This window comes from Sinocyclocheilus anshuiensis, unplaced genomic scaffold, assembly GCF_001515605.1.
Source record: "Sinocyclocheilus anshuiensis isolate Anshui unplaced genomic scaffold, SAMN03320099.WGS_v1.1 scaffold1449, whole genome shotgun sequence".
Taxonomy (NCBI): Eukaryota; Metazoa; Chordata; class Actinopteri; order Cypriniformes; family Cyprinidae; genus Sinocyclocheilus; species Sinocyclocheilus anshuiensis.
Window position 1 is genome coordinate 514140 of NW_015549696.1, and position 16015 is coordinate 530154.

The 16015-nt window shown below is 37.5% G+C and overlaps 1 protein-coding gene across 5 annotated transcripts in view; it reads right to left on the reverse strand.

Annotated features, from left to right (window-relative positions):
* LOC107660484 (pleckstrin homology domain-containing family A member 1-like) overlaps positions 1-16015 on the reverse strand; it is a 45360-nt gene that overhangs the window by 18843 nt on the left and 10502 nt on the right. For all 5 annotated transcript variants that reach the window (XM_016449794.1, XM_016449797.1, XM_016449795.1 and 2 more), the window contains exons 2-5: positions 7850-8010; positions 5840-5896; positions 3830-3875; positions 2294-2391 (exon numbers count right to left, since the gene is read on the reverse strand). In XM_016449794.1, the coding sequence (XP_016305280.1) occupies positions 2294-2391; positions 3830-3875; positions 5840-5896; positions 7850-7990 (342 nt within the window). In that variant the 5' untranslated portion in view covers positions 7991-8010. The remainder of the gene's footprint in view (positions 1-2293; positions 2392-3829; positions 3876-5839; positions 5897-7849; positions 8011-16015) is intronic.

The following is a 16015-nucleotide window of genomic DNA, read 5'->3' on the forward strand; positions in this document are numbered from 1 at the left end:
TGGGAGAGTAACGTTAGACTAAAATGCCGGCAGTTCTGACTCACGTAAGTACGTTTTAATTTAAGGGATTTGCCACTGATGATTCAAACGAGAGTTTTGAGCAGTGTAGAGTAGCGCTCGTTGTTTGTCATTTCTCCGATCACAAATGCAGACATGGTTTTATGTTTACGCGGCGCGATGCAACGCAACGCATAAAAAGACAGTATAAGTCATTCTAATCCATAATAATGTCCCCACTGGATGCAGCGAATGCCTCGTTTATATGGGTTTTCATGTTTTTGAATCATCGCTCCGGCCTGACAGGGCATCAACAGTATGGTAGGGGCGTAACATTTCCGTCACACACTTGAGGTATTCGGCCAATCATAACGCACCAAATACACAAAATAATGTTCTTTTTAGCAACATCATATGACCCCTTTAAGGCAGATGTAAAAGGTTAAAAGCTATTATTTAGTTGCAGATCCCTTGCGTGCAGTCAGATCAGTGAGTCTGCGACCCATAGATATCACCAGATTCTTGGTCTTATCCTTTGAAATGCGTTTCCCAGCCTTTAATGCAGCCAATTACAACTGTTGCTTGTTTTGGGGAGTTTCTGCCTTTAGTCTCCTCTCTGGCTGATGAAATTCATGTTCAACCAGGTTTAAATCTGGAGATGGAATTGGGCAATCTAAGGCCTTCTATTTCTTTGCCCTGGTAAACTTCTTGACTGAACTGGAAGGGTGTTTTGGGTCATTGTTCTGAAGCAATATGAAGTGCTTTCTGGTGAGTCTGGTGTCATTTTCTTGAATATTGGTAGCCAAGATGGTTTTGTACCCTTCCAAATTCATTCTGCTACTGTCATCATACATTAAGTCATCATTAAAATTGAGAGGGCCTCTTCCAGAGACAGCCATGCATGCCCATGCCATGACACAACCTCCACCATGCTTTACAGATGAGGCTGTATGCTTAGGATCATTTGCAGTTCCCTTTTTTCTCCACACTTTTGCTTTCCCATCACTTAGATACAGGTTCATCTTTGCCTCATCTGTCCATAAATCTCAGTTCCAAAACTATACTGGCTCTCCTTTGTGCTTTTTTGCAAACTAATCTTGCCTTTCTATTTTTGGTGCTGGTCAGAGGTTTGCATCTTGCTGTGTCACCTCTGTCATTCTGTGTCAAAGTCTCCTGCGGACAGTAGATTGTCAGAGCATCACCCCAGCTTTCTGGAGGCTGTTGGTGATTTTACAGACACGTATTTTTGGGTTCATTTTCACAGCTTTTATTATTTGTCTGTCATCAACTACTGTTGTTTTTCTCAGCTGATCAGGTCGTTGTTGGTTGCTGATGTCGCCGGTGGTTTCCAAACTCTTGATTTCTTCATGCCCTTTATTTTTGCTATAGCTCTAATTGACTTCCTCTTTTCTTTTAGCATCCAAATTGCTTGCTTTTCTCTCAAAGTCAGCACCCTCATCTTCATCCTGATTTGTGTGTGTCGTCATCAAATGCAAGAAGCAATGGCTATAACTGATACAACACATTTTCTGCTTTTAAAATCTGAACAATTAATGCAACAGGACACAGTTGATCACTTAGAAAGACCTGTGAGGCAACTGTCCCATTATTTATGCTCACATCAGATAGGGGGATGAAACTCTAGAAGTGCTGATCTTCTTAGCTGGTAAAATATCTATGTGTTGAATCACCTAATAATAAAATGTGACATTCTGTAGTTTTGTCTCATATTCATCTTTTAATCATATTTACAGATTTCTTGACTCCACAGCAAACAGAGCAATTTTGTCTTTACTGTCCTAATACTTATGGAGAGCACTGTATGTATATATATATATATATATATATATATATATATGTTTATGTATGTCTGTATGTGTATTTTAACTTTTAATAAATTGCAAAAAAAAAAGAGGTAATTATTTTTTCTATTTTATATGGATTATTGGCCAACACAAGCAATTCATGAATTAAATAAAATAAATTCATTTAAAAATTAATATAACATTTCTCTTGCTTTATTTTTACTGTTGACTAATCTCAGCTAATTATCTTAGTCTATGGCCCGAGATCCTTAGATAGACTTCAGCATACCCAGGGTCCTAAATAGGACAAGTGTTTTGAAGAATAGATGGATTATTTTCTTATTCAATTTTAGTAGAGAAAATTGTGTTTAATGTAGGCTAATTATGTCTGGACACCTACAGGATCCAGGTCTCCAAATCTGCAATTTGGAGAACCATCTGAACTGTTCTCCAGTTAGTAAGAGGAATCTAATCCAGGGTCAGGGACTTACTGTGATTTTGGTGGCGTTGTTGAGCGCACTGACCCACTCCACTAAATCCTGCTTATCATTCGCCTGCAAGTAAAACTTCCTCATTCCAGCGTTGATGACTGTGGGAAGACACAAAGATTTCTATTTAAACAATTTGGAGATGATGATATAATCACATTTTTGTGGCATTATTTATGAATTTGGCAACATAGATTACATGTAGGTCAGACAGTCTCTTCCTGTCTAAGTGTGTGCTTCTAGGCCTGAAGAAGGGTGCTTTCACACTACCACTTCTGGTGCGCATCCAGGTTTCTTTGATGTGGAAGTTTGGTTGGATGATATGAACATGGTTTTACAAACTCTCCCAATAGGGTTATTATAGTAAAATAAAAGTAAAACTAAAACCATTTAATTACTGAAATAAAATAAACATGAACTGAAATAAAATAAAATAAAACATTTTATTTAAGCTATTTGCCAAGACCACATTTCTCATTTTCAACTTGATGTACTAAAATAATAAAGTTAAATTGTAATAAAAATTACATGGACATTAAAAACAAACAAAGAAATAAACAAACAACACAAAATTATTAAAACTATAAAATCTATATAAAAAATAACAATCTATAATAGTATCTCAGTAATACTAAAATAACACATACTAGCAAACCATACCAGAGTCTACTTGAAAAGGTGGTCATGTGAACTCCGATATGGTTCGTTGCTGATAAATGCAAATGTGCAATTGAACCGCTATTAATGAGGAATGATTCAGTCAAATGTGTGTGTGTGTGTGTGTGTGTGTGTGTGTGTGTGTGTGTGTGTGTGTGTGTGTGTGTGTGTATGCGTGTGTGCATAGTCACTTTCCTGACAAGAGGGACTGACATACGCAGAAAGATTGTACTTCTCATTTCTAAATATGTCACTCTTAATTAACCGAAGCTAAACATGAAACGTTATCTTCACAAGTCACAAAAACAACACCTAAATCTTTTTCTGTGCAAGTCTAAAAAGTGAAAACTCTCATGTCCCTTTTGCGTGGCTGGTTATAGAAGCAGCTACTATAGTTACTGTGTTCATGTGGTCAACTTAACACACGTGAAACTTACTGTCTGTGTTTCCAACAACCCTTATTAAATCAGCCTTGATATCAAGATTCAGTGAACTTGAACTTCAATGAACTTATGAACTTTCCATCGTAAGTTCCAGAACATGCTTTTAGTGAACAGCTAACATTAAAGAATCAAAGAGCAAACAGTGTTCACTGGACCTGAATCACTCCAGGAGGGTCAGACCACTACTTTATTAAACACTTTAGAGTAGCAGACTCAATGTGTGACTAATTTTAGTATCTGTGTTATGTTGCTCACGTACACTCCTGACAGTGGCCTCTCGTCTAACTCCACCGGGTAAAGTCCCAGAACCCCCAGTGTGTGATTGTCTCTGGCTCTGATCTCAGAAACAATAGCCAAGGTCAGGGGTCATGGTCTAACATGCCTTACGTTCTGTGTACTGCGTCCTGAGGGACACGGAGAAAGTAAATCAATTGCTTACCAAAGCAGAACTCCGCCTTTGGCCGCAATTTGGTGGCATCGCTAACCTTTAATGACAAAATACGACCAGATCAATAATATTGCACACATATGCATATTTAAAGGTGCACTAAAACATTTTCCACTATATATATTAGGGGTGTAATGGTACACAAACATGATGGTTCGGTACGTACCTCAGTTTTGACGTCACGGTTAGGTATGGTTTTGGTACAGCAGGAAAGAAAAAACTAAACATAAATTGCTTCTTTTTTTTTTTTTTTAACAATGGTTTTAAATTGAACAACAATAGGGAGCCCTTTTACATTACTATAAGGTTACAATTAGCAACAGAGCCCAAACTTAAATTAAATTACTATTTATTTAAACTATACTAATCAACACTCAAATTAAAAAAAAATGTATGCAAACGTACATTTTTTTAATTAACTTCTAAATTACACTATTTCTATTTGTTGTTGAAATATAATAATTTACAAAGTCATAACTTGTTTAATAAAATATTTATTTAAACATATACATTAAATAATTAAGACATTACTAACAGGTAAAGTAAATATAATGAATTATTACGTTTAAGACAACCCATTATTTTCTTGGAAAAACAACAAAATTGACTCAAGATACTTATCCACATGATAAAGGATGTCTTGAATGTCCTAAAAATCTGAATAACTAATTTTCGACCAAAATCAAAGTTACAGACCGTAACTGCCTTTGCACAGCAGTATAGGCATAGTCTAATATTTCACAAAATGCACTTCTCTAGACTTCATTTCGCTAGCAAATAACGAGCTGTAGACACTGATGACTTGCCTAGGTAAATGAAACGCTACATGACATTTTGTTTACAAGCTGTTTTAATGATGTCTTTCTGCGGTTGAAACATTAGTTGAGCGATTATGTGAGGGGTTGTTCATTCATGTATATTTCGCATTAAAACTAGTAATAAAGAGGAAGGCGTGATCACGCTCACTCGCGGTCCGCACTGCCGTTAGAACTGAGGCATTAAGGTCATTGCACACAGAGTCAGAAATTCTTATCCGAAATTTTCGCACGTTAAAAAATAAATACGACCTCACCTTGTGTCAATCACGTTTACACACTGCCTCCAAAACTTTCGTCCATCATATGTATTTTCACATCCGTAACAATAATTTTGTTAAGAAAGGATGACGAATACGAAAAAACGCATACAAAAATTTCGGACTCAGTGTGCAAAGACCTTAAGTATTGGCTATGGCGATATGTCTCACCACATCGGCATTTATTGTCTGAATTTCCTGAAAAAATGGAACGATTTGTTTGATTTTTGAAAATTTTCGGTACGAATACGTGTACCGTTACACCCCTAATATATATATATTAGAGCCCGACTGATATATCGTTTTGCCGATATTATCGGCCGATATGAGCCTGTCGCCGATATATCGGTGACATTTTTTTTTTACAGAACATATAATGCAGATAAAATGCTTGAAATTGTGTAATTACTTAGTTTGTCCAGCTCCATTGTTTGCTACTGGCCACCTGGATGAAACGCTTTAAAGCTTAAGTCTATGGAAAACCATTGAAACTTTGAACGGCCATATCTACATAACAGCGCGAGGAATCCGCACCAAATTCGGGGGATCCCTTCAGCTCCAGGAACCCTCTCGAACGCGAATCGAGTGTATGTCTCGAGGCCCTCTTTCGAATGAGACCACCCCCGCGTGGATAGCCCCCGGGGTTCGGGAGTTACGGGTGCTTAAATTCGCGGTCCGGCGCCGACCAATCTAGCGACCCCGTGGGGCTACCGACGCGCGGAGGGTGGCGTTCGAGAGGGCTCAGGAAAGCTGTTATATCAAATTATTAAACATAAGAGTTTGGATAACATGGCCAGCCATTACAAGAGAATGGTGAATCTGAATGCAAAGAAAAGTCATGGCACACTTTAAAACAAGCCACACAATTTAAAATGTATCATTCAAATCTGGGAATATAAAGCTGGTAATAACTGGTAATTACAAACCTTGGATATATATGTTAGTTTGAGCGAGCCGACATAGGATGTTCCTTCTGGAAGATTCTGTAGAAGGAGAAGATTCAAATCAATAGAGCTGAAATTCAGAATATAAAATGATACATGCTGACTTGATGTGAGAAGTGTGTTTGTGTGTGTGTTTTGAGCAGTGTCTGAAAACAAATGTGGACAGAATACATTTATGGTGAGCGTACGGTATTCTCCAAAGTTGTAGAATTGCACAGGGGTCTATGAAAGTTTTAGCACACATCTACAGATGCAGTGAGGTAAATTATTTAAAGTCAGACGTGGCATCAATAAAATATGCTGGCTGGGGCTACTGACTGAGTCTTAGATAAAGTGATTGGTACAGAGCCTGCAGCAGCCAAGAAAATAGAGAGAATCCATTAAAAGAAACAAAGAAATAACATGAATAATAAAAAAAGACAGGTCCTGACATAGGCTCTTCATCAGTGATCTCATTTCTAGTCAGGTTTCGCCTGAGATTTCCTCTTTTACTCCAACCTAAATGAGTTTAAGACACTGAAAGTATCAGTATAAGTTACAATGAGACATACCAAGAAAAAAAATCATTACTATATTAACATTTATTTTTTACTAGATTTTTCTATGTGCTAATTAAGTATTTTTTTTCATTAAACTCTTCGTAATTACCATCTGTGTACATTCCTTGCATGTACACTCAACACAGTTATGAACAGTTAGTTTGCTAGTCTGGAGTCTCAGACAAAGACACCCTTATAAATCTGCACAGTAAAGCAAAGTGTGACCCACACAGATGCAAATACATTTACACTCATACAAACACCATAAATCTGAATGGTTAAAGTGGTCTGGAGGCAAAGACACATCAATGCCCTCCAATACTTTATGAGATTATAAAGTCCAACAGAGGCCATGGCACACATATCCTTTACCCACAAGCACATGGGAGGTGAAATTTCTCTACAGGCACTATTAGCAAAGTTTCAGAGTAAAACAGGCCAATATCTATGCAGAAAGTTCACAAACTGATGCTTTTTAAAGCTACAATAATAACAAGGTGTGTAGGAGAGGAAATGTTAGTATCACACAATGTTTTGCATATCAAGATTCTAACTGATAGCAGAAAAAGGTCAACTGTGGCTTACAGTTTTCCTGTTTCTGACAGCACTGAAGGTGTAGTTCTCTACAGTTACTGCCCCAAAACCACTGAGACACTGCATCGTCTTACTGCAGAACTATGGTGTGCAGTATATCTACCCATGTGTTTTCAGTAACTAGGGATAAAAATCATAAGAACTTTACACTGGTTCTATTGCAAGATTCCTCTTAATGCTTCTAGTTCCTTTATGGTCCAATTAATTAATTTTTTTGTACTTTTGAGTAAGACATATTTGGAAAAAAAGTCATTCTTATTGCATTTTCTGCCTTTTAGTAGTCTACTGCCAAAAATGATAATTTCAGTTTTCATGGTTTTTTTTCATGTACTGTATTTCGAGATCAGACACAATGAAAGTAATAACTTTTAGTTCAGCAAGTAAGTATGACTAATTCAGTAACAACTACTGATTAATTTAACAATACTATTCAGTGTTTTGATTCACTAACAAGAAAAGAATCATTCATTTGGGAACTGGACTACATTAGTTACTGTAAGCTTCGTGCAGTAGTTTAAGTCATGGTGTTGTGACACCAGTTATGTTTCTGTCCACATAGGCAGAAGAATGCACACAAACTGACTGTTACAGCAATCATACTATTCCAATATTTTTAAAAAAGCATCAAGAGAATTTTGGTTTGATTTCAAAACTTATCCATAACCTATTTAGTATGTGAAACTTAAAACGGTCAATGACTAGCCCCTGGGGAACACCATGCTGCCATATTTTATAACATTTTTTGACATGTATTGACTTCCACATAAGTGGTAAAACAAAGGCCTTCAGATGTAAAATTAAGAGCTGCTGCATTTAGCAATGTACTGACAGGGTGAAAGAGATGAAGATGGGTAGATACCTGAGGGTTATCCATGTACCACACCAGGCTGCCCTCCAGGGTGTCCAGAATGAAGTAGCGTCGTAAAAACTTGCCGCTACTCTCCATTTCCTCTATGTCTAGAAAACCACAGATCCGATTCTGACGATCTACGTATGGCATTTCTGAAACTAAGCATTACCCTGCAACACAAAGAAAACAATGCTGATTATAAGGGAGATGAGAAGAGCAGAGAAAGAGGTGGAAGATGGTAATTAAAATAAATTTGGTATTTTCGTGTGTAATCGTCTGGCAAAACGCTGGTAATTTCCTATGATGTCACCCTTGGTCATGCTCCATGGAAGTGACACCTATTTCATTTCAGACCTCTGTGCTGATGAAAACCCCATCAGACGAAGCTGCATGAATACAAATGACTTGATTGTGACATTACCACAGCTGAGAAGCAATGCACAACTTAAACAGTGTAATTTCCCATTTACCTGCAGCCCCTCTAAATGTCATAACAGCACTATAGTAACTGTGATTCATGCAGAAGTTATGCCCATTAGGGCAGAAATGAACCAAAGCTTGGGGGACATAATCCACCAAACGTGATGAAAATGCCAGATATTTAAAATGTGGGAGCAGTCAACTAGTGGCCAGTGTCAATCCTCTAAGGATAAGGATTTTTAAATTAACTCAACTGTGTAACAGAGGTGCTGAGATTTTTGAGGTTTCTGAGTTGCAAGATTCTTCATTTTTACCTACAGAAATACTTAATTTTAGGAATATTTCACCCCAGAAATATAAATTCTGCCATCAATTATGCATCCTCGTGTCAGCCCAAATCCAGGCTAAATGACTTTCATTCATCTTTGAAACAGAAATTAAGGTATTTTTAATGAAACCTGTAAGATTTCTGTCTATCCATTGAAAGTGCATTCCACCAAAACATTAGCACTTCAAAAAATATATTTAAAAAATGTGAATTATATTTATCGATTGTTTAATCCAAGTCAAAAGAAGCTTACTGTCAGAAACAGATAGTCAAGTAAAGAACAAATAGTTTTCTAAATTGTGTTTCTAGTTTGCCATGTAATAGGGCTGTCAAAATGGCTGAAAAAATAAAATCGAATTTTGTACTTAAATATGATCAAAATTCGAATTATATTCGAATTTAAAATGCATAATTTCAGTTAGGGTGAAGAAAAGCTTTTGGCTTCTCTCCTGAGTCCACAAGAGAGCGCATCATTGAAAGCATAAGATAACATTACTATCTGCAAAAAAAAGTACATAATGTTTAAAATAATGTTTATAAACCAATTATAATTAAGTTGCTTAAACAACTATAAACAAAACAGCATCATGTATGTATGCATTGTTTAATACAAAGGGCGGAAACCCAATCACACAGAGTAAATTTTTTCATTTAAAAACATGAGACGCAGTGGGATGGGGAAAAAACCGCCATAAAGTCTTGATTAGACTTGTGCCGGTATTCGGTACTGCGATATATCACGGTAATGAATATGCACGATATTGTTATCATGGGCTCTTCTAAATACCGTGAATAATTATATATTACAAGTTATTCCGAATTTTGAATGCATTTTACGAATACTTTTCCCATCAACTGGTCAAAATGCACAACACCGCTGTATGCTGCTGAAAGACACATGCACACTCTGACATAAACAAGCGCAGACGAGAAGCACATGGCGGAACATGTGAGAGACGCTCTGGATGAAAGCGCACTTTCACTCTCTGACAGCAGATGGCGCTAAACTGCAGAAATAATAATAATAATAATAATAATAATTAATTTAAATGAAACCCTGTAAACAAAGCAGCTGCTCTACTTTCTGTTTCTGAATCGTGTTTAAATGATTTAAACAGCCATTCAGATTTGTAACATGAACTAAGACTTAATAACTAATAATTAATAACTTCTGTAGCAAATGTAGCTATTGCTCATTGTGAATGTTAATGCATTAACTAAGGTTAACTAATATGGTCTTATTGTAAAGGGATACCTATTGGTCTTTATAGTTCTTTTGCACTTTAATCTGTGTAGAACTTTTAGCTTTATACATTTTTCTGTATTGCTTTATTGCATTTAAATGTTCAGTTATTTTTGTTATAAGAAAAAAGTTATTAAACCTGTTATACTGTATTATGACAGCACTTTTTTTAAAACTAAATTTCAATACCGTGATAATACCGTACACCGTGATAAAAGCATTAGCAATTAATCGCAACATGAAAATTTGATACCGGCATATCCCTAGTCTCGATATATGTTTTTTGCAAAGTTAAACTTGCATAAATTTTACATGGCTTTCTAAACATGTGGCTCTTTTGTGCGAGACGCGAGTGCAACAGTAAAGCCCCGTTCACACTACAAGCGACATGCAACAGCAAAACGACACAATCCCATTCATTTCAATGGAGAGCTGGCGATTTCCGGCAACACGAGCGACAGCGGCCGTTGGCGACCGGATGGGGCGTGTCCAGCGACGCGACAAAGTTCAGAATCCTTCAACTTTATGCAAATGAAGAGCGACTTTCGGGAGCGACAGCCAATAGGAAAGAAGACGGTAGAGCTCATGTGATCGTTCTCCTTTCGGCGCCGTAGATAAACATACGCAATGGAAGAAAGTAGGCTCTGTTTCTCATGCGTTCTGTGTGAATGGCTTGGTTTCGGTTTTGATGTAAACAAGATCTTCTCCTCATTGATGTTCTCTTTTTCCGCTATATTTTTAATGAACAACGCATCAGCGCCGCATCTAGTGGCTTCAACTGGATAGGCTAACAAAAACATTATAATGCAACGACACTTACATCGTCATCGCTGCCTCCTTAACGCACACCTAAAATTAGAATGCAAAGTTTTTGCATTCGAATGTGGATTTTTATTTTAAATTCGACGAATATTCGAAATTCGATTTTTTTTTTTCACAGCCCTACCATGTAACAAGCATTGTACTGTGATACAGGAGTACAATCTGAGAAGGCACTTCAAGTCCAAGCACTCAAACTTCAACACACAATTTCCTCAAGGCTCCGTTACTCACTGACATAAAGTGCAAAGCCTAACAAGCTATCATGGTCAGATCATGTTTCGAGCAAGAGAAAGCTTTCAGCCTCACTCTGTGTAGCATGGGTCCTCAAGAAAAAAGAAGAAACCATTCACTGACTCAAAGACTGTGAAAGATTACATGCTAACACTATAGAGGAGATTGTAATAAAGACAGAAACAATATAATCTATTAAAAAATACTGATGTTTGACACAATGACAATAAGTAAAATACTGGCATTCTTAGACAAATAAAAGAAGGTGGAGACAATGCCTGTGAATGAATCCACCAATAAGAAAGCTGTGTCTTTATGTCTTCATTTTGGATAGCACATCAACATTAACTTATTTTCATGAAAGCACCACGTTTCACAGGCCCCTATGAGATGTGTCAGCCAAGCCCAGTGATTTACTCCTACATCACAATGATAAATGGCAAGAGGAATGGAAAACATTTTTGTGGACTCAGACAGAAGAATGTTTCTTTTCTCTGTGGCTACCATCACTGGAGAGCTGTCACATTTCTGTCTTGAATGCGAGATGAAAATTTCATGGCAAAAGTGTGTTTTCTGAGTGACAGCTTCCATCACTTGAACGGCCTTAATCTGGGATTGCAGTGATGAGATAAAATGGTCTGTGATATTGTTGCAACACTTGATGGATTTAAACTTAAGATGTGCTCTTTTTTTTTTTACTTTTGGAACCACTGTAAAAATGCAACACTTTCCAACACTGCAAGACTTCATAAACAACTTGACACAACAAATTAGATGAGATATGATGAAACTTTGATGCAAGGTTTGACGACTTCAACACACCTCCAAAGTTAATCCAATTTGCTATTGCTGTAGAGAGTTTACACGCACAAGCTTCTCACATATGAGTGTAATAACAAAGACACAGTCCTCCCCTACAAGTGTTTATATTTTTCCTTTTTTTTGATGTTGTTGATATTTAGGACTTTTAATCATTTTGTGGATATGTGCTCTATAAGTAACAGCCAAAAACAATGTAGCAAAATTAGATATTAAGGATGTTTCCATTGATTTCTGCCATGTAACGTAAGTAGCAACAGATCTTTTTTCTAGAGATGCACCGATTGCAATTTTCTTGGCCGATTCCGATTTTTCATGATCAGATAGCTATCCGATCAGACAAATAGCATGAAGTGACCAGGTGTAAACAGCCCCTTAAAGAGGAAGAGAGAGGGCAAGGTGGGCTAACCAATCACAGATACAAAAACAAACAAAAGCATGCTCATCACTGGCAAAATGTTCAAACTGGGTACTTGACAAAAAAGATAAGAAGAAAACAAAACCAAAGTCGGCACAGCAAAGGTCCAAAAATGCAAAAAAAAAAATTAATAGTGGACTATCATACAGGTGATGTTTCGAGCACACAGGCTCTTCACCAGACAATTAAAAATTAAAATCAGCAAGCTTTATAGTACCAGGTGATTAGTCACATGACTAAAAAAATACCATACATATACTTATACAAACATACAAATTAATTAGAAAATAATAATAATAATAATAATAATTAGGGTTGGGCCGACAGACGTTGCCATCGTCCATCGACGATGGCTGACAGATATCACGATGCTGAGCCGGCATCGTGATCCCCCCGCCCCAGCCCCCACAATGTGTGCACTTTCACTTTCGAAATTCGCGATCACACGGACTCTATACTACGGAGCGGCAGTACTTACCACACATTTTACAAGATTAGATATTTGTCAGTGGTGCTCAGTATCTGCAAATCATTCGCCATTGTCCTATCAGTCATCTCTCCTTTCTCTGTGTGTATGTGGTAAGTGAACTTTCATGTACTGTAATGTAACAGTCTACCGCTAGCAAGCGACTAACCATGTCCATTTAGTGCCTCTGTAGAACGCGTTATTTGTTTTCCGTGCCTTTCTGCATACGGATTCGCGCTTCCGGCACACCCCCTAACCCCGCCCTCCGATGTCATCGTCCATCACGATGTTTCACTGTAGACATCGTCTGATGCCAATTTGGTAGACATCGCCCAACCCTAATAATAATAATAATAAAACACACACACGCACAAAGCCATGGAAAAAACGAAAAATACAAAGGGCCAGATTTACTAAACAGGGCAAATTAGCATTAGAGCGCAATTCCATAAAAGTGCCGATGGGAGGGGAAAATTCTGCGTTTGATTTACTGACAATGCGCACATTAAAGAACACAGACATGCTTTTTTTGGGTGGCACAAATACCAGTAATTTGACGAGCACAAACATTAGTAAATCATGTTGCGTGATTCATTTTAATAATCTCCTCCCATAAATTTTGCATCTGAAAGGGAAACTCCTACAAATGCATATTCAATAAGGTCAGATGCAAAAATAACTGTGTCCATGCCTTTTCAGCACTAACTCGTGACTGCGCGTCTTTAGTAAATCCTGACAGTAATATTTTAACGCCAAAAGACGGTTTGTGTCGGTGCAAGCTGGTAGTAAATCTGGCCTTAAATGTAAAAGCCTTGTTCTAAACATACAACATTAATATATGTTATGATAATAATTAGGGATGCACCGATACCGATACATCATTTGGATTAAAACTAAATCGTAAATATAAGACAATTTATAGGGGCATTCAGTATAAACGTCATTTATTTTCACCCTTAAGCATACACGACTTTCTGGCAAAAGTGAAACTAACAGCCTGTGTGAAATGCGCTAGGCTGTACTGTACTTGTCCCTCTCATTCTGCACCAGTACAAATACGTGCACGCGTTGCGCATGTGCGCGTGATTAGCCGCTGCAATGGAGCAGCTCTACTGCTATTAAATTAAAGATGATGTACCATAGAGCAAATAGAGCAAAAGTGAAAGTAACAAAAACTTGTAAAATACATTTTAATGGGCACAATTAAGTGTGAAAATAACAGAAGGATATACAGTCAAACCAAAAATTATTTAGAGACCAGATATCATTTTTGATATTTTTTTACTAGTCTGCACAATGTGACTTTGCTGCAGCCTGAAATTGAACTGCTGGTTTTGTCTGGCCAGAGGAGAACTGGCCCCCCGACTGAGCCTGGTTTCTCCCAAGGTTTTTTCTCCATTCTGTCACCGATGGAGTTTTGGTTCCTTGCCGCTGTCGCCTCTGGCTTGCTTAGTTGGGGACACTTCATTTCCAGCGATATCGTTGACTTGATTGCAAATGATTGCAAAGATACTATTTAAACTGAACTGAGCTGGATGATGACATCACTGAATTCAATGATGAACTGCCTTTAACTGAAAAATGAGTGTTTACTATTGTCATTTTGCATTATTGACACACTATTTTCCTAATTAATGCTGTTCAGTTGCTTTGACACAATCTGTATTGTTAAAAGCGCTATATAAATAAAGGTGCCTTGACTTGACTTTTCATGATCAGATAGCTATCCGATCAGACAAATAGCATGAAGTGACCAGGTGTAAACAGCCCCTTAAAGAGGAAGAGAGAGGGCAAGGTGGGCTAACCAATCACAGATACAAAAACAAACAAAAGCATGCTCATCACTGGCAAAATGTTCAAACTGGGTACTTGACAAAAAAGATAAGAAGAAAACAAAACCAAAGTCGGCACAGCAAAGGTCCAAAAATGCAAAAAAAAAAATTAATAGTGGACTATCATACAGGTGATGTTTCGAGCACACAGGCTCTTCACCAGACAATTAAAAATTAAAATCAGCAAGCTTTATAGTACCAGGTGATTAGTCACATGACTAAAAAAATACCATACATATACTTATACAAACATACAAATTAATTAGAAAATAATAATAATAATAATAATAATTAGGGTTGGGCCGACAGACGTTGCCATCGTCCATCGACGATGGCTGACAGATATCACGATGCTGAGCCGGCATCGTGATCCCCCCGCCCCAGCCCCCACAATGTGTGCACTTTCACTTTCGAAATTCGCGATCACACGGACTCTATACTACGGAGCGGCAGTACTTACCACACATTTTACAAGATTAGATATTTGTCAGTGGTGCTCAGTATCTGCAAATCATTCGCCATTGTCCTATCAGTCATCTCTCCTTACTCTGTGTGTATGTGGTAAGTGAACTTTCATGTACTGTAATGTAACAGTCTACCGCTAGCAAGCGACTAACCATGTCCATTTAGTGCCTCTGTAGAACGCGTTATTTGTTTTCCGTGCCTTTCTGCATACGGATTCGCGCTTCCGGCACACCCCCTAACCCCGCCCTCCGATGTCATCGTCCATCACGATGTTTCACTGTAGACATCGTCTGATGCCAATTTGGTAGACATCGCCCAACCCTAATAATAATAATAATAAAACACACACACGCACAAAGCCATGGAAAAAACGAAAAATACAAAGGGCCAGATTTACTAAACAGGGCAAATTAGCATTAGAGCGCAATTCCATAAAAGTGCCGATGGGAGGGGAAAATTCTGCGTTTGATTTACTGACAATGCGCACATTAAAGAACACAGACATGCTTTTTTTGGGTGGCACAAATACCAGTAATTTGACGAGCACAAACATTAGTAAATCATGTTGCGTGATTCATTTTAATAATCTCCTCCCATAAATTTTGCATCTGAAAGGGAAACTCCTACAAATGCATATTCAATAAGGTCAGATGCAAAAATAACTGTGTCCATGCCTTTTCAGCACTAACTCGTGACTGCGCGTCTTTAGTAAATCCTGACAGTAATATTTTAACGCCAAAAGACGGTTTGTGTCGGTGCAAGCTGGTAGTAAATCTGGCCTTAAATGTAAAAGCCTTGTTCTAAACATACAACATTAATATATGTTATGATAATAATTAGGGATGCACCGATACCGATACATCATTTGGATTAAAACTAAATCGTAAATATAAGACAATTTATAGGGGCATTCAGTATAAACGTCATTTATTTTCACCCTTAAGCATACACGACTTTCTGGCGAAAGTGAAACTAACAGCCTGTGTGAAATGCGCTAGGCTGTACTGCACTCAGGACACTATATGTAAGTGAGGATAGCAAAATCAACTAAACTGTAATATATTATACCCAAAAATTCTTCAAATTCTTCATTACCAGTAAAACTGATACAAATTTGGGACCAAAAATTAT